The sequence below is a fragment of the Garra rufa genome, chromosome 5, assembly GCF_049309525.1.
Source record: "Garra rufa chromosome 5, GarRuf1.0, whole genome shotgun sequence".
NCBI classification, from domain to species: Eukaryota; Metazoa; Chordata; class Actinopteri; order Cypriniformes; family Cyprinidae; genus Garra; species Garra rufa.
In genome coordinates this window covers 27565840-27590186 of record NC_133365.1, presented here as the reverse complement: position 1 = coordinate 27590186, position 24347 = coordinate 27565840, and the positions used below count along the sequence as shown (strand labels likewise).

Sequence of the window (24347 nt, the reverse complement as noted above, 5' to 3'; positions counted from 1 at the left end):
ATTAGCATACTAGCCTCTTAAAAATAAAGGTTCTTTATTGGCATCAATGGTCCTATGCAAAAAAGGTTCTTTAAAGTCAATTTTAAAAAAAAATGTTCTTCAAAATGTTTTTTTTTTAGGAACTGTTCACTGAAAGGTTCTTTGTGGAACCAAAAATGGTTCTTCTATGGCATCAATGCAAAAACACCCTTTTGTAACCTTATTTTTAAGAGTGTACTTCTATTTCTACCCATATGTAACAGAACTACAGGTATTCTACAGGTAGTCCATTTATTTCAATAGTTTGTTTCAAATAGTGAAACTTGTATTTTATATTAGTTTACTACACACAAAGTGATTTTTTAAGCCTTTATTTGTTTCAATTTTGATGATTATGGATTAAAGACAAAAAAAAAAAAAAAAAAATCCAGTATTTCACAAAATTTGAATATTTCATGTGACCAATAAAAAAAGGATCTTAAACACATGTTGGCCTTCTGAAAAGTGTGTTTAATGTCCTCAGTACTTTGTTGGGCCTCCTTTTGCACTAATTACAGCATCAAGGCGGCGTGGCATGAAGGTGATCAGCCTTTGACACAGCTGAGGTGTTATGGTAGCCCAAGTTGCTTTGATATTGGCCTTAAGCTTGTCTGCATTTCGGGGATCTGTTCCCTCATCTTCCTCTAGAGTCTAGACAATACTCTATATCAGGGGTTTTCAAACCTGTCCTGGAGCCTCCCCTGCCCTGCACATTTTGCAAATTAAGGCAATTTAAAGGCTGAGGAAACCTTTGCAAGTGTTTTGTGTTAATTAGCTGACTAGATTGGGACACAGGGAGCCTATAATGTTGAACTTTGTCATGATATTCTAATTTTGTGAAATAGTGGATTTATATATATATATATATATATATATATATATATATATATATATATATATATATATATCTTTAATCCATAATCATTCAAATTGAAACAAAGTAAAGGCTTGAAATAGTTCACTTTGTGTGTAGTGAACTAATATAACATACAAGTTTCACTATTGAAACAAATGATTGAAATAAATGGACTTTCCCTCCATATTCTAATTTTGTGGCACATACCTGTAGTTTGTTGTTTTGTGAACTAGTAAGCTGTTCTGAATTCACCCAAAGTCTTATCAAAACCTGCCTCCAACTGATTAGTTAATCCAGATCAGCTGAGTGAAAGTGATAACTAGGGAGTTCCTAAACACTGCTTGAGTTTAGCAAGCTGCTAGTCATTCATGATAGAAACCCTTGTGAGAGTCACTACTTAGAAGTGTTGGATACTAATACCAGTCTTGACAATTGTATAAACGTATTCATAATATATTAAGCAATAGGAAATTTTTAGTGTTAGTGAAGTCACACAGCTAAAGAGCGGACAACGTGTCCATATTAAACGACAGGACCAGTAAAATCCACTGATTTGGCCAGATTTCTTTCTAGCAGTCTTTTTTCTCTAGTTTCCCATGGCACTGAGACTGAAACGCAGGCGAGAATTGAGCACACTGAGGACTGAGGAGAGCAGAGCATGCTGGAGAGTGACGGTTATCACGGTGTTCTGTGTGCTAGTCATACTAGCAACCTTGATAGTGGGGTTGTACTTCAGTAAGAATCTATTGTCATGCCATACTCCTTTCTCTGCTCCTTCATTGTAATTCTTATCACTATCTAGCTTTTTCTTCCTGTAAGAGTTTGTGTGTTTGTGCAGCCATTTGTACATTTTTGGGTCTGGCTTCCTGTCTCTTCTGCATCTAGCTATTTCAAGCTGTACAAAATGACTTGTTTTGCGGCTTGATATTGCAAATTGGTGCGTTTTCCCATATTCTTTTAATGTAATGTCTTAATTATGAACACACTGGTTTTTAGTGCAAACTGTTTTACCGTTTACTGCTCAACATTATTCTCGTTGTTTCCCTATAACAGCTAATGAACTGGAAGTCTCACTCATAGGCTTGCTTCTGCGTTAAAGAAAAAGATGGATATGACAATCATTTTGATAAATGAAACATTCTTTCTGTTTGTTGTTTGTTTACTTTCCAGCCATTAAGATGGTGAATGCCAGGTTTTTCTACTGCTCTGGCTCACTGAGGTTCATTTCAATAGAAAAGGCATGTGATGGAAAGGCTGACTGTGCAGACGGTGAGGATGAAATCACATGTGTATCTAAACTGCGGAACAATGACACGTATCCAGGTGATTATGCACACTTTTACACTCTTAAAAATACAGGTTTCAGATTGTTCATTGCAATGTCAATAAATAACATTTTGGGTTCCCTAAAGAACCTTTTAGTCAGTCATTTTTAAAATAACTTTTTATTTATTGATAATGTTCAAAAAATAAGAACCTTTATGTGAGACTGCATTTATGTATTCAACCCTTTCCAACTGTAAAGAACCTTTAGTGAAATCGAAAGGTGTTGTAATGTAACCCTTATTTTTACACCGCTAAAGATGAATTTGTAGGCGAGCATGTGATTCATCTATATTTACCTGTATGTAGTGAGGTTGATGGGAGACAGACTGGTCCTGCAGGTGTTCACTAATGAGGGTGGCTGGAGAACAGTGTGTGCTGATAACTGGAGGACAAAGCACACGCGGTTAACCTGTCAACAACTGGGCTATACAGCGTAAGCAGAGCACTCACATGGCACAATGGTTTTTAACCAATTACCATTAGTAAACTAAGCTGTAAAACCACATTGAAGCGCTGTCATATATATTTCTGACTATAAGAAATCTGATCACCTTCCCATTGACTGCAGTATAAAGCAGTGCTTTCGTAGTAGTGTTTATCCAGCAAATATCTCACTACAGGAGTCCACGCAGTACACGAGTCCCGGTGAGGAGTCTGTTCTTCAATCCTCAGAATGCATTTGCTGCAGTCAGCAATGACTCCACTGACTCTGAAATCCAGAGTTTTCTCTCAGTCAGGTGAGATACGCTTGCTATGAGGTCATTTGTGATATTCTCCACACAAAATGATGACATTGTCATTTACACAGAAATGATGTGCTCTCTTACAGTGACAAATGTTTCTCTGGCTCAGTGGTGTCTCTGTCTTGCTCAGGTAAGACTGTTGAGGTGTGTGTGTGTGTGTGTGTGTGGCTCAGGTGTGTGTGCATTCTAGAATTTGGCTCCTTTTCAATTAATGAGCTAGAATTTAATTGGCCACAGCACCCATGAAGTTAAACAGGAAGGACAGAAAGTGAAATCTGAGTTTTAATTGAAGGACATTCAATTTTAACTTTAAAAGAAGACATTCAACTTTCAAAGTTTTTGACCAACTTTCCTTTTTTTGTAATATAATTAAATTCTACTTCATTATTTAAATCTGAACTTCAATTTTAGTTTGTTTGCTGTTTTTTTTTTATTTTAAATGTAGGAATTAGGAAGTATACTAATACCTTGTTTGTTCATGTGATTATTAAAAACATCTTCCCTATGTTAATGCAGACTGTGGAGAGGTGGTGGGAGAGGACCGTATTGTTGGTGGGGTGGACACAGCAATCGAACACTGGCCGTGGCAGGTTAGTCTTCAGTGGAACCATCAGCACGTTTGTGGAGGAGCATTACTGTCCACACGCTGGATCGTATCAGCTGCTCACTGTTTCACAGGGTAAGTCATTCACAAATGTAAGACGTGTCCTAAAACAGAATTTAAGTCAAAAGCATTTTGATTTAATTCCATTTTCCCCCTAAATAACTTGGTTGACTAATGTCTTAAATGGGTAAATCTAAACTAGTTGCTTTTGAATACAGTTCTTCTCTTTACAATAAGAAAAAAGAAAATTGTTTTCTTTTTTTACTTTTTTCAAATTTATTGCTATGGGTCAGTTAGTCCACTTGGATGCTGTTTTGTGATTTGCTGCGTCTTTCTCTTACACGCATGAATTCTCAGCCGGACAAGAGAGTTAAGTCGATGGACTGTGGCATTGGGTCGGACCCAAGTGGCGGTGTCCAGGGGTGTCCGCGTGGAGATGATTGTAGTCCACAGGGACTACAGTCGCTTGAGTAATGACTATGACATTGCCATGCTAAAACTCACATGGCCTGTCACTGTTGGAGGTACAGTACTTAATTTATCCATTCTGATGAGCTGCTTTCTTACATCAGAGATTTAAAATGAGACTAAATGATTATATGAGAGGGACATTTTGAGTTACTTGAGTCCCACTTCAACATCTGTAACTATATTTTCCTCATTTTCTCTCCTTTGCTGCTATTTTATATATATATATATATATACATACACACGGATACACCCTCATGTGGATCTTTTTTCAATCAAAGGTGGTTCATAGAGAACGCCAAAAAGATGAAAAAATAAAGCAGATGAATGCACATTGAAAACTGACGTGTAAGGAAAAAAATTTTTGGATAAAGCCATTTTTGTTTTCTTTGTGGACAAAAAGTATTCTCGTAACTTCATAAAATTATGATTGAACCACTGATGTCACATAGACCATTTTATTGATGTCCTTACTACCTTTCTGGGCCTTAAATGTGTCGGTTGCATTGCTGTCTATTGGGGGTTAGAAAGCTCTCAGATTTCATCAAAAGTATCTTTGTGTTCCGAAGATAAATGAAGGTATTATGACATGAGGGTGAATAATGACAGAATCTTCATTTTTGGGTGAACTATGCTGCTTTAGAGTAGTAGGACGCTAGAATGATGACACATTGAGGCTTCTCAAAAGAATTAAAGGCAGTGTCAGTAGTTTGTCGAGTCAGTGGCTTGTAATGTTTATCATGGAACAAAAGGCCTAAATAAATGTCATTGGCTCTAGAACTATTTTCTATCCTTAGAATCTATCTTGCCAGTTTGTTTACCTCCACACCAGCTGTCTGTGAAGGAGATGCTTGTGGTAACTGGATGGGGATTGCTAAAGGAGAAAGGTAAGAAAAAATAGCTTTGTTGCTTAATGTATAACTGGTAACTCAAATTAGGCAGGACTGTGAACTTATACCCATTTAAATCAGCACTCCACCTTTTTTCCACTTATTATATTGTTTTGTCTCTGGCATTTCCTCATTCTCATTTTACGCAGGTGAGCTTTCTTCTGTGCTGCAGAAAGCTTCAGTGCCGCTGATTGACAGGTCAGAGTGTTCCAAACCCTCTGTTTATGGTCCTGTAATAACTCCCAGAATGCTTTGTGCTGGATTCCTTGAAGGAAACATAGATGCGTGTCAGGTAACAACAACAAATGAAAAATCAAATACAGGCTCCTCTTCAGAAGAGATATGTATATCATTGTTTGTGTATCCAGAAAAAAAAACAATTTCCAAATGGTACTGTCTCTTTAAAGTATTTTCTCTTTTTCAGGGGGACAGTGGTGGTCCGCTAGTGTACCTTTCATCTCGTTGGCAGTTAATGGGTGTAGTGAGTTGGGGAGTAGGCTGTGCACGAGAGGGAAAACCTGGAGTTTACACTGATGTTAGTCAACTTCTCGACTGGATCTACACTGTAATGGAGGTATGTTTCACATGACTGTGGACACAATTGTATAAGAGAAAATATTAAGATTAATTATGTTTCAGAGACATCCATGAGAAGGTGAACCATGGACGCGTAACTTCATGCTTTCATGACAGGAGGAAAGACAACAAATAAATCGGTGTTCTTTAATCTAGAATCTAGATCATTTGATATTTAATTAGACATTTTATGTCAAAACATCATGCTTTTATAGTCTTTGTAGTCACATTATGGCAGTTTTCCAGTCTACTGTATGTCCATTGTAAAGATATTAAAGCTGTTTTAATTTCTTTTCTACTAAAAGCATTTAGAAAGCAAAAAATAAATAATATAATAAAGCGATTACTTGATGCATTTACTTATCCAGCACACATCACAACATTTGTTTTATCCAAAACATTTTATTTTAGTTGCTTCTCATAATAAAGAAATATATTATGCATGACTGTGCAGTCCAATGGGGAATAACAGGCCTGCACACTGGCTTCAGGAAACAATGGAATCAAGAATTCTAGATTGTGAGTGGAGCATCTATGATACAGCATATGTTTTACATTCAGTTTTACAGGGACTGATGTCAAACAACATCTAAGACAGCTGAGACGGACTGATCAGGATTAATGTAAAATTGTAATTTTCCGAAAAGTACTCCAAGGCAGTGTACCTTTTTGTTTCTGTGGACTTTTGAGTCCTTGAGGCCTTTATTCCCCTTGGTCTTACATTTTTGACTCAACAGTCTGCTGTAGCTCAGCGTTCATAAAGCATCTGAATGTATCTGATCCAAGGGGAAAACAAACCTCTGATGCTTTATCAACACTGTACAGTTTGCAGGCAAATTACTGTGAGAACAGTTTACAGAAGTTGTATATTTATGATTAAAATTTATTCAAAAGCAACTAGTTTGGGTTTATCATTTTCATTTTCACCATCCATCTGAGTGATTTAAATGATAAACTGAAAGTAACTGAAGAAAATCAAATCAGCAATCCACCTCTTAACAGATTTCTCCCACATCCTCCATTATTGCTTCGCCTCTATTATTGGTTTTCCACAGGTTAGCTGCCATCAGCACTGCAGAAAACTTCAAGTGTTTAGAATCACAGGTCGTGTGAACAGACATACACAATATCAAGACAGTTATGTATTTGGCTACATAAAATAGGTGTTCATGAGTTCTTTTTGCTTCAAATTCCAGTTCCAAAACATTAACAGAGAATTGCAACTTTTTCTTTAAAAAAAAAAAAAATCTAATAATGGTGGAAACATACCCTTTGCATTCTCTCCTAATGTCATCTGTAATCTGTGATTTGGTTGAAAAATATGTGATTACCACAATTAGGCCAAGCCTAATGACTAATTCAACCAAAACTGATATGGTGTTAATTAAATAGTGCAGTAATAAAGCGAAGACTATTAGAAGGATAACATTAATTTAAAAGCCCTATGATCCAACAGCCCAGTATCAAGCAGAATATCAAACTCTTTCACTGAACGACCTGAGAAAACCTCGCCTGTCCACAATCTTAAAAACATTAATGCAGAAATATTAAAGGCAAGTTTAGCAATGATATGACAAACTTGTCTATATAAGAGGTAGTACAAGTGCTTTGAAAATGTATGAATGTACCTTTCCAATATTTCTCCTATTAAAAGATGCTAAATGCCCTCTGGATATTGCTTACATGACCTGTGTGCCATCACATCATTTATAAAAAAAAAAAAAAGGATCAATGACATATCGTTTGTTAAAGTGACCCTTTGACAAACAGAATTACAATCATTTCAACAAAAGCCTTACAATGTTAAATAAAAGCAAGTGTTAAAAAATTACTATAAACAAAATAATTGTTGTTCCAACAGACACTATAGAAAATTTAGTGGCGTTACATAGGGGTATGAGACGAGAGTTACTAGATAAACAGTATACATTGCTTATAGATTTTTTTTTTCAGGTCCAAATACAGTATAAATTTACCAGATTTCTCCTACACAGTTTTTGTGCTCTATAGGTACAATGAACAAATCCAAAATAAAAGTTGACAAATCTACAAGCAATAAACTTTCACAACCTCTGACTAGATGGTTCATTTGGAGTTAACTCCTTTTGGCACTGAAAACCAGCTGCTTTTTCAAGGAAGACTTTCGTGACCAACATCACCCATGATTCACAGTAAAATTCACTAATAATTGCAAAATTCAACAGCCTTTAAAATTCTTTTAAGTATTCAGTAACAATAGGTGAGCTCTATAAAGCAGATCAATATATTTGTTTCTATATTTTTGATAATTTGGTTAAAATCCTATATCTCACCAAATAATATATAGAACTAAAAGAGGTAACATCCTTTTTATATGACGGGATAATTTGTTATTGGTCAGAGTTTTGCACAGCACCTCTGTACTTTTAATAACAGATTATTGGTTCATTTTATCAATTAATTCATCTTATTTAATTTCTAATTGATCAGACCTCACCAGACCTGTTTGATGTCAGTCCCTTCTTTTGTCTCCACTGAATTCCCTGAATCCTTCAAGTGAAAGTTTGAAATGCTTATTAGCTAAACTTCTGAAAACCTGTGAGACCTATATCCAGTCATGTCTCGATTATTAAATCTGTATTTACATGATATATATACGGTTTCATTTAGTTAGTTGTTTTGCGTGACTGCATGACGATGAGCTTATTGCCTTTAAATATTGCATTTTCATTATGTCATAGGGTGAGTTGCATGTTTTTCAGGTCACAGTATGTCTGTTTGCATTGAAAGGTTATATTATTATTATTTTTTTTCCCTTTTTGGTATTCATATTTTGTTCAACATGGAAATTCACCAAGCTATTTTTAGTTTCAAAGCTGATGATAGATATGTGACAATTTTGTTTCAATATTTCAATAAAAAAGCATTACATATAATGTTTCTACTGTTATAGTCAGCCATTTACTCCTAAAACTTCTGGCCATTTAACACATGCTATAATGCATTGGAAATTATTTAAAGCAGCATTTTCAGTGTTTCATTCAGGGTTTTCTCTAAGAGGATACTGATTTCTACAGATTGTCATTTATCATTCATTAGCTTGTATTTACTAACTGTTTGGTGGCTTTTGCTATTTTGCAGCGTATTCTGTTTTTATTCTTTTTTTTATTTTTTTGCATTGTAATGTTCTGCATTGATTCAGTCATCCTCGCCAAAAGGTGGCGACAGAAGCATTAACAGGCACCTGTGTTTCATTTTCAAGCAAAAACGGTAATGAGGTTTATTTTGAACTGGACTCAAGACTGTTCAAATAAGGCCTAATTCTCCCTTCATGCTTATTACAATCAGAGTTCTGCTGGTTTTTGTATTTTTTTTTAAAATTTTTTGCTATATTCAGAGGCACTGCATTAAAACATGCAGTTTCATTAACCAGCTATGAGAGTCTGTCTCTGTCAGTGAAACAATGAAAATCACTAGTGTCTCTCTAAACACATTTCCCTGTTGCATGATCTTTCGATGGCCATTTAACAAACAAAACAATAAACCTTTTTACACACAATAAACCTACTCCTTTCACAACTATTTTAGTCAGGCACCTAGAGTACATGTGAGGCCATGGGCCTTTCACAGTTTTACAGTCCAGTTCAATTAACTAAATGAATAGCATAGCTACATTTATCCCTGTCTCAAGCATTGTTGAAGAAAATATTTCATTTTTCTATCATAAGATTAAATAAAGCCCACAGATTCAGTGTGGGCCAAGAAACTAAAGTGCGTGAGGCTGCATGTGTGGTGCATATTTAAATGCATATATAAATTGAAATATATGCAGAAATACATTATGCCCCTCTTTTTATTCATATCCGTGTTTATGCTTTAACGAAATGTTTAAAATGAGTCGAGTGAATAACATCCATGAAAAGGTTATGAATGAAAATCTTCAAAACTTGTTTACTACTATCATTGCTCTGTATCATAAAAACAGAAGTATAGCATTTGTAAACACGGATGTAAATTAACAGAGAGGGCACAGCATGATGGCTGATCTGTGTTTTCACGTGCATGTGAGACTGTTTGGTTGCACGCTGTCATGCTTTCTTTGGTGTAGATTTGGAGCCCGACAGACCGTTTTCTGTGTTATCAATCCCTGAGGAGGTGACAAGGCACTCCTTACTGAAAAAACATGGAAAGAAATGGGCACAATGAGAGGGAGATCTTATATAGACCATATTTATATATATAATACATGCTACTACTAACACATGTTCATTTTTAAATCAATTACTTTACATTTATTTAAATCTGTAATTACAGATTTTTTCTAGTCTAATGTATGTTTATGTGGACATATTAAAGGTTGCCATCAACTCACTTTTTTTCCTCAATCTTTGCGAGAACGAACAGAGTGAAGTTCTTTAGCAACATGAAGGCCATTAATGAAGCGATGAATCCGCCAACACAGGAGGCAATGATGATGGTGAGTGTGTTATCAACCACCCTTACTGAGAATAGGGTAGTCAGAGAATACAACAAAAGGGAATGAGAGAGGAGAAAAAAGCAAAGAGAGTTATTTTAATAATGACCTTGACATGTGACATTGAGGTATTATTCTCTCTCTGTATCTCTCTCTGTAACTCCCTCTCTTTCCCCCCTGCAACACTTACGTTCCTCTACTACATATAGAGTAAAAAAGGCGCTGTGATTCCTGCCCTTCTCTTTGGGGTTTTTGCCGAAGCAGGTGTAGACGCCTGCATCCTCAAATGTTACATTCCAAAGCAGGATGGAGATGTTATTTTCTTTACTGGAACCAACATACTCCACCCTCTCACGGTAAACGTTCACTTTATTTGGCTCCACATGATCCGTTGGAATTACAGAATCAGCCACCTGAAACAGAACGCTCAGTTATTAATGTTAAACTGAGCATATGTGTAAAGTTCAACTAACACTGGTTCAAGATATGTGACTCTGGACCACAAAACCAGTCTTAAGTAGCACAGTTATATTTGCAGTAATAGCCAAAAATACAATGTATAGGTTAAAATTATAGATTTTTCTTTTCTGTCCATTTGGACAACTTTAAAGGTGATTTTCTCAATATTTTTTTGCACCCTCAGATTCCAGATTTTCAAATGGTTGTATCTCAGCCAAATATTAATAAACCATACATCAATGGAAAGCTATATTTATTCAGCTGTATAAATCTCATGACTGATTTTGTGGTCACATGTTTTTTTTTTTTGTCTTTAAGACTGTCAGTAGTGCAAATTTAAATCTTAAATTATCAGTCTATTTTACAGTATCCTTAACTCTTGACTGTTCTCCTTGACTCTTAAGACTGTAGTGATGATGTATCTTTGTTACCATCTTTGATACTTGAAAGGACATTCGCAATGTGCTGCAGAGAATATGACACTGAGAAACAATATCAAGTCAATGGAATGATTTGTAAGAACTGCTCCCCTTTCACTTCAAGTGCCCTTGGAGGCATACAAAACCAGCTCAAGATAAAGTAAGGGTTTCTATTTATATTCCACCCAATCAATGTTAGACTTAGCAACAGTAACTCATTTTAAAATTGTTTTGGATGTTGTCCTAAGTAAATAAAAGCTAAATACTGTGTGAAAATCTCCTGCTACATCCTGATCATCATGTATAAATGAACACGTTAAATATGTCAATACACACTGAGTAGTTAATTATCGTAAAAATAAACTTCGAGGACGTGATTCGGATGCGTGAAGGGTATTGTATATTATCCAGTTTATTATACGGCTGCTTATAGGGTTACCACTTTTAATACCCAAAAATAAGGGACGCATTCTGGGGGGGTGGGGGTGGGGGGGTCATCTAAAAAATGCTGCAGTAATATGGGACGTCCTGAATAAGAACTGATCATTGGTTTTTTTTTTCTACTTTTTAGAAATGGGGTCTATCCCGTTAAAATGTAATAATGTCCCATATCTCAAAAAATGCTGCATTAAAAAAGGTTTCATATGAGTTTTGCATATAATATGGGCCTTCCTGAATAAGAACAGATCATTGTTTTTTTTTTCTTCTACTTATTAGACTCTTAAAGTCTAATAACGTCCCATTTCTCAGAAAAGAAAATTACACCAATAAATAAACGGATATTAAAGCTGAAATGCAAATAAGTAAGTAAAAATTCACGAGCACTTTGTAGTATTATCTCTCAGTCCTGGGCGTCTAAATGAAAAGCGCTCTGCAAGGCGTTCTCTCTGTGTTGTTTCTGAAACTACCGTAATCACTGTAATATGCGCGTACACTTAAAATCAACGCGCAATTTCATTCTCAAATACGGGACGATTCCGTATTTTAAGGGACGGGTGGCAACCCTAGCTGCTTATCAAATAAGCTTACATGAAATACTAAATGAAAATATTTTGTAATTTTACCTACATATCATCAGTGAAATCTTCCGAAGTCATTGTATTGTTGTTACAATCGACAACTAAGACGCAAGATGGCGCCAGGTGCGTTTGTATAACAGCGAGTGCGCCAGATTAATGTCTGACCGCTGGATGGCGCGAACATACGACCGTCTGACTAAAGGAGTTTACGTGACCAATGCGCAAATTCACTTATTTGATAGTAACCAAAATAGCACATATACATTTTAACAAAGAAATACAAAAACTTTATCTAGATATTTAAATTAGATTTTAAATCCCGAGTTTTCAATGTGGTCTCAGACTTTTGATCCCCCAATAGACTACAGTTTGTTGGATAGTAGGCCTATATGAAATGTTTATGTGGTAATATCCATTCTATTCTATTCTGTTTGCAAATAACTTTCAATAGTACCATTATATCTGCATATTCGCCTTATTTTATGTACATTAGTGGAATAAAGTATTTGACTCAGCTATGTTTATTAAACTGAATATCTGTTACCTTCTGCATGGTGCCATTATCATTGAACTCCCATTTGAAGTAGAGGTTAGTGATCCCAATACAGCTGGCATAGGTGCAGGGCAGAAGGACTGTGCTGCCGTTCACGGCTTCTAGAAATGGAATCTTACCAGTATTCATCTCCAGAGCATGAATGCAACACACGCCTGAAACAGCAAAAGAAAGCAGATGAGACAAAATGTTCCTAGACGTGTAATCAGTTTCAAAACCTGAAAAGAGAAGAACATCTATCAAAGGTCATTGAGATCTAAAAACTGACAAAGGCTATGCACAAATACACAACACAACACACACACACACACACACACACACACACACACACACACACACACACACACACACACACACACACACACACACACACACACACACGTTGGGTTTACATGTTTTATGGGGACATTCCATAGGCGTAATGGTTTTTATACTGTACAAACCGTACTTTCTATCGCCCTACACCACCCTACACCTAAACCTAGCCCTCACAGGAGATTGTGCACACTTTTACTTCATCAAAAAAACTCATTGTGCATGATTTATAAGCCTGTTTCCTCATGGGGACCTGAGAAATGTCCCCACAAGGTCAAAATCTACTGATATTCCTATCCTTGTGGGGACATTTGGTCCCCACAACGTGATGAATACCAGGTACACACACACACACACACACACACACACACACACACACACACACACACACACACACACACACACACACACACACACACACACACACACACATATACAATGTACAAAATATATGTATATGCACCTGTTTCCATTTATTCTCTCTTGCTTTCTCACATAAAAATGATGTTGCAGTTTTCTCATGAATCATAAGAGGCTTTGCCCCACAACCTTCTCGTTACTAGCCCAGAGTTTGATCTACTATGCCACACCTCATTATTTTACCTGTTGTATACTACATGGTGTGTTGCTAGCCTTTGGAGAACATATGTGACACTGGACCACAAAACCCTCTGACAGCACAGGTATGACAATATGTCTATAGGACATTTCCTATCAGTTGTCAGATAGACGTCTATTAGATGTCTTTAAGATGTTTATGATTTAGAATGTATGTAAAAACTGACATCTTACAGATGTCTGCCAGAGATTTGTACACATTAGATGCTTTCCAGATCAAGTGATCTTTAACGGACATCTTGCAGACGTACATGTGCTATATCTGAGGCCAGCCAACAATACATTGTATAGGTCAAAATTATCGATTTTTCTTTTATGACAAAAATCATTAGGATATTAAGATTATGTTCCATAAAGATATTGTAAATTTCCTACCGTAAATATATTAAAACTTAATTTTTGATTAGTAATATGCATTGCTAAGAACTTTAACAACTTTAAAGGCGATTTCTCAATATTTATTTTTTTTGCAACCTCAGATTCCTCTCCAGCCAAACATTGTCCTATCCTAACAAACCATACATCAATGAAGAGCTTATTTATTCAGCTTTCAGATGATGTATGAAGGTCAATTTAAAAAAATGTACCCTTATGACTGGTTTTGTGGTCCAGGGTCACAAATGAAGAGTTAATTTGCAACTGATTTGCAACTAAAAACTCAGTTTTAACAATTTTCAAAAATCATGTTTTTTTATTGTGTATTCCAATTAATCTCAATCAAACTCAATCAAACTGCAGTCAGGGTATTTTGATTACGTAAAATATAATTAAAAAAATACAGCTAACTAACACAAACACATGATAACATCATAAAAAAACATGATTTTTGAACAAATTTTTTTTTTTTTTTTTTTTTTTTTTTTGCAAATAAACTCTTCATATATTAACTTTAAGTGGTTTGCTCAGTGTTCATTTCAGCACCCAGAATCATGCATTAAACTTCGAGGTGTTTTCTACCATGCAGAAAACAGCTGATTATGGAGTTTGAATATGTCAGGGTGTAGTTCAAGGTTCATATAACAGCTTTCACATTTCAGATGTGGTTCTACAGAGATACTGTTTCATGTGCATAGCATTTTTTAGTCATCTATATTTAACTTTCTCTGTTCTTGGTGTTTACTATTACTTTTATGGTCTTCTATTACTGTGAAACGCATGAGAGACACAATTTAATGAGTGACATAATTATACATGTTTTCTTGTTTCACTGTGACAGTCAATTTGTTGATATTGTACATGAATGCAATTTTGCAAGTGAAACTGATTGTCTGGATATTGAAAGTTCATATACATATTATATATAGAATATATAACATACACGCATTTTACATACTGTATGTACCATAGATGAGAAATAAGCAGGCTGGGGTGACCTTACATACACACCTGGGCTCTAGAAGTTTGCTTGGCACGCAATGTGACAGAATGAACACGTGCCGGCGTGAGAGTGCTGAGTTTACACAGCTGTGTAACTTGTCAGGAGACGTTACATGAGCAGTGAAGAGGTCCTACCAATCAACTGTATCCTTTCATAAGAGATATTTTAAACCAGGAAACGAGTGGTTGTGGAAACACCGTGTACTCAATGTTGATTTAATCAACATGCTTGTCATCATGTTCTCTAAGAGACATTGTGCTTCTCTTACACAAACGTAGTCTGCTGCTTTACCCCAGAGAATCATTTAATTGCACAAAAATCAATGAGAAAAAAGCCTCATGAGACTTAATGATTCTCAGTAATGTATCTCCCAAAATACCTTAGGAGATAAGGTAAAGAAAGAAAATAAATAAAAACAGGCACACATTTCAATATTTAGATTTAGTATACAATACAGTTACTGTAAAAAATGAGTGTAGATAACAAACCCAAGATGAAACTATGATGAAAAATATTTCAGAGACTTAAGCAAGCTCACCTCACACAGTCATGATTTCCAGACATGCTTGATTCTAGAGCTTATTTAATGGCATCTCCAGCCTTTTATCTTTCATCTCAGCTTTCTTAAAAATCTGTGATTAACTCAGCACAAGTAAAGATACTTCCCTTTGCCAGCCATGAAACAAAATTCCTTACATTACTGTAAGTACTCATCTTGCATTAGCGGTGATCCAAAATATGTTATCTAGACTAGAGCAGCACGAGACGCCCTGTACACAGCTCTCACACACCTAATTCTCTGTCTCTCATTCACAAACAAAATATGCCACCATAACTGACAAAAAAATTAGCAAACTACAAGCAAGAAATATTTCCTAAAACCATGTCCTATTCAACGACATATACAGCTTGATTTGCAAGTGATATGCAAGGCCAAACTTAAATGATGAAACACTTTGCTTAATGAAATTAATTAATGTAAACATTTGTACATGATCAGGAAGAAAGTTTTGAGTCAGATTTGAACGTGAGAATGAGCAAATTATAACTCTGACCAGTTTCCTGTGCTTAGTTCTGTTTTCAGGGGCAAACACGTCCCAGACATTTGAGCCACTAAACTAATGCTGACTTTGACACTTTATTCTACAGCTTCTCTGCAATGCAACATTAGGAGCAGGATCTGTGTGTGTCTGTATTTAGGACATCAGAGAACTGCATAGACTTTGCAAGCCCACTGCTTTCAATATGAATTTTCAATATGAAATATTAGTAAAAAAATTGCAGTAAACAACATATACTCTTTCTATCAAGAACAGCAATTTATCTGGTCTGTTGTAATTTCAAAGTTTATGACAACAGCATGTTTTCAGTAAAAGAAGGTAGAGGAGAATCTTACCAATGACGAGAGTAAGAACAAGACAGGACACAGTTCTTTCTGAGGTCAAGCCGCCGCCACCACTGCCACCTCCTGTCAGACGACCTCTGCTCTGTGTCTCCATCCTGCACTTCACTTTCTTCTCCTTTCTTTTGGTTACGTGCACCTGCCTTCCTCAGCGGTTCACGTTCAGTTTTGTCAGTTTCCCAGAAGTCTTTGTTTCTCAAGACACTGCCTGGGTGGCAAAGACTCCAATACGCTTCTCACCAGTTGTGCACTAGATCAATCTATGCTTGCAGTTCCTAACATCAAACATAAGATTCCTTCTGTCAAAGGCCAGTCCGGGTCTCAAGAGATCTGGAAGCACAAGGATCTGCCCAACTGGGAAGATGAAGTTTCTAGAACTCCATCAGGCTCAGTTTTTTTGGTTGTTCGGGTGCCCTCTGACCTGTGGAAAAAGGAAGATTTGAACAGGAGGGCAGCAAGAATCAAGTACAAATCCTTCTATTAAAAAAGTGATCCCACTATAGCTATAACTATATCTATTATAACCTCACCAATTAAGATCAGCTGACAGAATCCACTTACATCAGCAAGTTTGGAAGCAATTTACTGTAAGCTGCTTTGGATAAAAGTGTCTACAGTATGCATGCAAATTAATAAACATACATAAATGTTTTTTTTAAAAAAAGAGAAACATAAAATAACGTAATAATGAATAATATTAACACTATATAAATATAGTATTTATTAATTTGTTTTTCTTTCATTATTATTATTATATATATTATATATATATTATATTATATATATATTTATTAATTTGGTTATTTACATTTGTTAAATTATATTAATAAAATACATATATTTATTCATTTGTTTTTCTTTTATTATAATTTTAGTACATTTATCAATTTGGTCTAATTTTACCTAACTGACGTCATTGTTATTTACATTTGTTAAATTACATTAATAAAATACATGTATACATGTATATATGTATATACACACACACACACACATACATATTACAACCACAAAGAAGCACAAAGCATCTCACATATCTTGGTTCTGAATGCAGTTACAGTGAACTTTTGTATATGTGCATGAAGTCCTTTATTGAGCCTTATAATATATATACACATTTCTGACTATGAAAGACTATCCAAAATGTTTGCAAATGACTGAAGAGCTGCGTGATTCTGTGTCTGGTTGAGTCAGCGTGTGTGCGTTTCTGTGCCGTACCTCTGTTGAGCAGGTAAATCTGTATGTCCTGTTTGAAGAAGCAGAGGGCATCAGTCCACAGAATATGCTGCACACAAATCCGCAGTGCTTTGGTCCCAATGCTGCTCAGACACGCACACAAACACCCTCTGACACACACACATACATACACTCTCACCGACACACCTTTTGAGGGACACGCGCAATCCAGCCGGTAAAACAGAACTGATGAGCATTGAAGCAGCGGAGGTCTGGGGACAACTGCAGCTAGTCTGTTCAACAGCAGCCCCCCCCCCCCCTTTCTCTCTCTCTCTCTCTCTCTCTCTCTCTCTCTCTCTCTCTAAAAAATCGGCTAAAATCTGGCTCACACTCAACTTTTCCCCTCCTTGGCTGACTGCCTGTCCCCCCCTTCCTTCCTCTCGCCCCTTCTATCTCTGCTCCTTTTCTCCCTCCTCCTTTCTCTCTCTGAGCTGTAAATGTGGGTTCAGGTTGTTAGGCGGTGTTATTTGGGGTCCGGAGTCTCTTCTGCATTGCAGTTTTTAGAGAGGCAACAGGGAGGACAGCTCCGGAAAGAAACACGAGGGGTCCGCCAGCACCTCAACTGCTGGGATACACATCGATTAACAATGACAGGGTGACGAGAGTTCATTTGACCCCTATCAGCAAGAGTGACATGCGTCACTGTCCCTCACTGTGGAAAGCACATGAATGAATATGGGCAGACTGCACATGTGTGTGTTCGTCTGCAAAGTGACTGTGACTTTGAATATGTGTCTGTGTCCCTCTCTCACACATCCATGATAGATTGGCAGAATTGAGTTTCCTATGACTCTGCATTTCTCAACCCCACCCCCTCTGGTATTGATAATAGGCTGCACCAGCAGAGTCAGGTTTTCCTGGATCAGGGCAATTGTCATCCGAAACCCAGAGACTTTCTGTACTTGGGAATTTGTGTGACTCTTAGTAATCTATATGTAAACTAGGATGTGCTATAAATGGGTGTGAAGAGCTACATTTGTATTTATTGGTTAATCACAGGAACAAGAAACCATGATGAGTATACAATGGTTTTTCTTTTGTTTTAATGCTAAACAAAAGACCAATTAACAGTTATTTAAATATTAAAATATCTTAGTTATTAAAAATATCTGTCACCAGGGTCATTTGTTGTTAGGATGTCAAAAAGTTTTTTATATTTAGCTTAAAAGTTTTTACAAATTAGCTAAGCTGATCTGCCTCAGGAGTCTAACAGCGCTTGTTAACGTCAAAATTATTGAGATGGTTAATCAAATCAAAAAAAAGTCTTTATTGCTCACAAAGGCTTTACTGTTCATGGAAACTGAACATTAATTTCAGCACGACACTTTCATTTTAATGGTAAAAGAGAGCAATGTAAGATTGCAGTAGGTAAACATTAAATTGCAGCTGCACTAACAATAGTGTGTCAGTAATATCCAGTGATGCAATCTACTAATTTTTTTTGGTCATATTTTGCCATTTTTAATCAAATAGGTTACAACTCAACAAAATGTTTTTTTTTTTTTTTTGCACCCTTTTGGTCTCTAAATAAAACTTATATTTTTGTCAGTATGGTAGTATGGTAGTTGTTAAATTTAGGTATGCACTGTACAGTTGAGGTCAAAAGTTTACATTCCCCTTTCAGAATCTGCAAAATGTCATTTTACATATATTACATATTACATATATTTCACATACAATATGTTTACATATAGTCCACAAGAGAAAATAATAGTTGAATTCATTAAAAAATGACCCTGTTCAAAAGTTTACATACCCTTGATTCTTAATACTGTGTTCTTTCTTGAATGATCCACAGCTTAGTCGTTTAGTCGTAGTTGTTCATATTTGTCCTGGACAGTTAAACCGCCTGCTGTTTTTCAGAAAAATTCTTTGTGGTCCCACAAATTCTTTGGTTTTCCTACATTTTTGTATATATGAACCCTTTCCAACAATGACTGTATGATTTTGAGATAAATCTTTTCACACTGAGGACAACTGAGGGACTTATATGCAACTAATACAGAAGGTTAAAATGCTCACTGATGTTCCAGAAGGAAAAATGGTGCAATAAGAGCCAGGGGTGAAAACTTTTGAACTTAAAGATTGAATTTAAATATCTTATTTAACTTATTTTGTCTTCTGTGGCCTCTGCAGGGCAGTATTAAATGAAAAATATAGGCAAAATAACAAAAATATACATCTCCATTCTGTTAAAAAAAATGTCACCCCCTGGCTCTTAATGCATTGTTTTTCCTTCTGAAGCATCAGTGAGCATTTGAACCTTCTGTAATAGTTGCATATGAGTCCCTCAGTTGTCCTCAGTGTGAAAAGATGGATCTCAAAAATCATACAGTCATTGTTGGAAAGTGTTCAAATACACAAATATGCTGAAAAACCAAAGAATTTGTGGGACCTAAAGGATTTTTCTGAAGAACAGCAGACAGTTTAACTGTTCAGGACAAACAACATACACTTGAACAACTATCACTAAACAAACAAAAGAACAAAACAAAACACAGCTGTGGATCATTTAGGTAACAACAGAGTATTAAAAATCAAAGGGATGTAAACTTTTGAACGGGGCCATTTTTATAAATTCAACTATTATTTTCTCTTGCGGACTATATGTAAACATTTTTTATGTGAAATATCTTATTTAGGTCAGTACTAAATAAAAAATAACATATATTTGGTATAATCCCTCTTATTTTGGTAAAATGAATAACATCATAATTAACTGATTCTGGAAGGGGGATGTAAACTTTTGATCTCAACTATAAAAAACACTAAACTAAAAAAAAAAAAAGGAAAAAAAAAAAAGGAAAAAAAAGTGACATTTATGGTAAAATACAGGCAGCTGTGGTTGCCAGAACTTTACCGTAAAAAATATGATAACATAAAATATATTTTAGGTTTTATAGTCTTAAATTTACAGTAAAAAACATATTTCATTAACTGATATAATGATAACACACTAACCAACTGAAGCACTAATATCTGTTTTGTACACTGATAACCACCAAAAATAGGTGGTAATGAAAATGTCGCATGATGAACCAGAGCTCACCACAAAAAGCTTTTTCCACAAGCTGAGGGGGGAAATACTTACTGTATATATAGAAGGTGCACAGTGTCATTCAATGAAATACTAAACACCATCATTGTAATACATGCATGATACTAAAACAATGCAAGAAACATTCATTTAACAACATTAGATGTCAGATAAAACCCTAATGTACACATCTGATAAGAAAAAGTAAGAAGAAACAATTATTTCAACAAAATAATGTGAAGTGTCATGCCGGGAATTCTGGGAATGTCAATTTACAGTTACAGTTTACAGCAAATGACTTTTTCACTTCCAAAAATCATGATTTTAACAGTATTTTATTGTAAATTTACATTCAATGTAATAACAGTTATGTACCATATATAGTTTAGAAACGTACTGTTAACCAATTAAGAGTTTTTTAATGTAGCATTTTTACAGTCTTTTACTGTAAAATCTAACGCAAATTTTTACAGTGTGGGGTTAGGTTAAGGGATCTAGAATATGGTCTTGCAGAATAAGGCATTAATAAGTGTTATCAGCAGCTTTCGCATTGCTCAATAGCTAACTAGCCTTCTCCATCCCCAGCTCCACCTCTCGTCCAGTCAGGATTCGGCCTTCTGATTCTCCTTTGAAGCAGGTTAATTTCTAAAATGTGTACATTAAATTATTGAACATTAATGATATCTGCAATACATTTATGTTGGTTCTATTCTGTTCACCCTAGGGGGTTATTGCTGCTCTCCCTGCTTTTATCCATGCTTGGCTGCATGGATGTACAAGGAGGAGCCCAGAACAGAACCATAAAGCCAATCCAAACTGTATGCTAACGGTCAATCAACTCTGACGATAGTGGTCCTGACAAAAATATTATTTGCAAATACATCTTCAGTATTTAAGCTTTTTTTTTTTTTACATTTATTTATTGTTGTTTTTGCTCAAAAATATTATTTGCAAACAGTTCAAATTAATTTTATTACAATAAGTTCTGGCCTTTCTTTCTTTCTTTCTTTAAATCCCTTACTGCATTAGAGACCGATTGGGAGTTTTTGTCTTGTATCTCCTGCATTTCTTATTGCTCTATCATATCTAGTTCTCTGTTGCCTCTAGATACTGCTCTGTCTAACACATCCTCTTTTCTCAAAACAGGCCCTTGTTTAAATCCCTCGAACGAGGACTGTAAACCACACGGATGCTTACTGCATCATCCCCATATGGACATGAATAGCAGAATGATGTTGCAGCATTACATTGTGAACTCCATACTCAAGTTCTGCAATAATGTTTCTGTTCTGCCAAGAAAAATCTACCACTGGCTGATACAAATGCTGTAAAACATTTAGACACCATGACTAAATCTTTCTTAAAAGGGATAGTTAGTCATGACTTACTCACTTTCAAGTCATTCAAGTCTGTGGAACACTTGCTAATATAATATGTGCTTTATAAGTACTAACAAACAGCCAGTATGCTAGTAATATGCAAGCTAATAAGCAACTAGTTAAAAAAGAGAATTGGCTCCTAAAGTTAGGTGAGTGTTTCATATTTTTAGACTGAGAGAAGATTAAATTTAAGGTTTTTTAGATTAAGGATTTGAAGTTTACTTTTTTTAATGGAAAATTATATACAGTTTTAACCAGTTTCCTTTTTAACCCTTCATTTTAAATATGCATGCTGCAAATATTAAAATAATATGAAAATAAGCCATTTCAAACTAGGACAAATATATTCAGAAATATTTTAATGTATTCTCTTAAATAAAATGAGCTCATAAAACAACACATAATTATTTTTAAAAAATAGCAAAAATGTTGATTAAAATAGTTTTCTACAAAGTATTGTGTGTCACTCCACAGGTCACTTCAAGTATCCATATACAGAATCGAAAAGTAAGGCGTCAAATATCCATGCTGATAACAACACAGATGAAGACACTGGGACAGAGCAGGAGTATGTGTGTGCGTTTGTGGGATGAGGGCTGCAGTTTGGAGTTTTAAGCTCTGTTTTGAGGCTGCTCTGCAGCGCTGTGCTGCACTGAATGTGGCGAGGGTTTTTTCTGCTTTTCTGGACCAGTTCCCACCAATGCTGCATTTCTTTCTCATCAGACACACACACACACACACTCACAGAGAGAGGTGTCCTCTGCTGGTGCAGCAAAGAGTCTGGCAGGGGACGAGCCTCTTTCAGCACTCTCTGGTATACCGCAGTGAGTGAGCAAACACACACACACACACACACACACACACACACACAAACACCCATGCACACACACTCACTCACTCATGTACAGGAAGTCAGGTTCTCTATTTGGTTGAAACAATTGAAAATCTATAAATTCAATTACTCCTTTTAAGTCTAGGACTCAGAAGTCCCTCATCCATCTTAGTACAACACACACACACACACACACACACACACACACACACACACAGAGAGAGAGAGAGAGAGAGCATCAGAAGAACACAGCATGTGTTTATAATAAACAGACTCATGATTGACCTCAAAACAATGTAATGTAACATAAGCAGTGATATACTGTGTCTTGTCTCTATGTCTCTCAAACACATGCTTTTAATCTACATCCTCTCAGTGTGCCAAGTTTTGCTATAATAATAAACACACATTTATTTTCTAATTAAAGCCACATTTGACAAAGGAGCCTGTGCAATGTCCGTCCGTTTGAGGGAGGAGGATCTCAGTCTGAAACTCTAACTCATGTTATCACTATTTTACAACAGAGTTTACAGCCACCAGAGGGTGCTTTTTCATTCACCATCATATATACTGTATACCTGTGTGTGTTTGTATGTATGTATGTATGTACAGCTGCAATTAAATTTATTCAAGCCCCCAGAGACTAAAGTACTTTACAAATACAAGCTTTTTTGAAGATCCAGGACAAAATTGCATCTATAACAGTTTACTGGCATATTAAAAGTGATAATGTCAATATATAATGTAATATTTTTGACTTCTAGGATTGTCATAATTATTCAACCCCTATTCAATGTTTGAGGGTGTTGAACAAAAAAAGCACAATATTATAAAATGTTTGATCAGAACAAATGAGGAACATCCTGCAATGTACAGCCAAAGACTTGCAAGATGACCCGACAAAAGGAGGAAAAAACTATTCAATGCAGTGTATAAGAAAAACATTAGACACGTATTGCCTTCATGTTGAGGCATCTGGCCGAATGGCACTCTTGACCAAGAAGAACAAAAAGGCCGACTTGAACATGCTAAAATTAATTTGGAAAGACCTGTGGAGTTCTGGAAGAATGTTTTATGAAGTGATGTGACCAAACTGGAACTTTTTGAACCCATGGATCAGCAGTATGTCTGGTGCAAAAAAGGCAAAGCTTATAAGCAGAAGAACACCATCTCCACAGTCAAACATGGAGGTGGATCAGTCCTGTTATGGGGTGTTTTTATCAGTGTTTCCTGTTGCAGGAAGTGGAAATCATAACTGTATCAAGAACATCATGAATTCTTTAAAGTACCAGGCCATTTTGGCAAGAATTGTACAAAGAATGAAGCTAATGATCAACGGACTTTCCTGCAGGACAATCATCCCAAAGTAAACATTCAAATCTACTTATGCTTGGTTCAGGGATCAGTCATAGAATGTTCTTGAGTGTCCTGTTCAGTCTGCAGATTTAATTCTCATTGAAAATATTTGGTTGAATTTGATGAAAGCAGTGGCAAAGTGAAAATCAAAGATTATCAGTGATCTGATAGCTTTTTCAGGTGAGGAATGGGCCAAGATTGCAGTAGAGGTGACAGAAGCTTCTAAGCACTTCCAATCAGCGTTTATTTGTGGTTTTAAAGAATAAACGATTCTGCACCAAATTTGACTTTTGGTGGTTGGATAATTTTGAACATGGACGTTTTAGCCAATTCAATTTTTCTCCATTGTTCATCAACTTACGTTCCAAGAATTACTCACTTAAACTTTCTCTAATAGTGTACTGATGCCT

At 35.8% G+C, this 24347-nt stretch overlaps 2 protein-coding genes across 2 annotated transcripts; one reads left to right on the top strand and one right to left on the bottom strand.

Moving 5' to 3' along the window:
* Positions 1–1470: 1470 nt before the first annotated feature.
* tmprss4b (transmembrane serine protease 4b) lies at positions 1471–7500 on the top strand. Its single transcript, XM_073840035.1, has 11 exons — positions 1471–1609; positions 2045–2197; positions 2507–2633; positions 2821–2937; positions 3030–3073; positions 3460–3622; positions 3905–4071; positions 4813–4902; positions 5055–5197; positions 5330–5479; positions 7492–7500. Exons 1-11 carry the CDS (start codon positions 1471–1473, stop codon positions 7498–7500), a joined length of 1302 nt encoding a protein of 433 aa, XP_073696136.1.
* scn4bb (sodium channel, voltage-gated, type IV, beta b) lies at positions 5870–17507 on the bottom strand. The gene is made up of 6 exons (XM_073840708.1): positions 17316–17507; positions 16092–16518; positions 12376–12539; positions 10125–10347; positions 9833–9962; positions 5870–9633 (listed from the first exon to the last, which is right to left on the bottom strand). The coding sequence occupies exons 2-6, from the start codon at positions 16192–16194 to the stop codon at positions 9549–9551; spliced, it is 705 nt and encodes a 234-aa protein (XP_073696809.1). The 5' UTR covers positions 16195–16518; positions 17316–17507; the 3' UTR covers positions 5870–9548.
* Positions 17508–24347: the final 6840 nt, after the last annotated feature.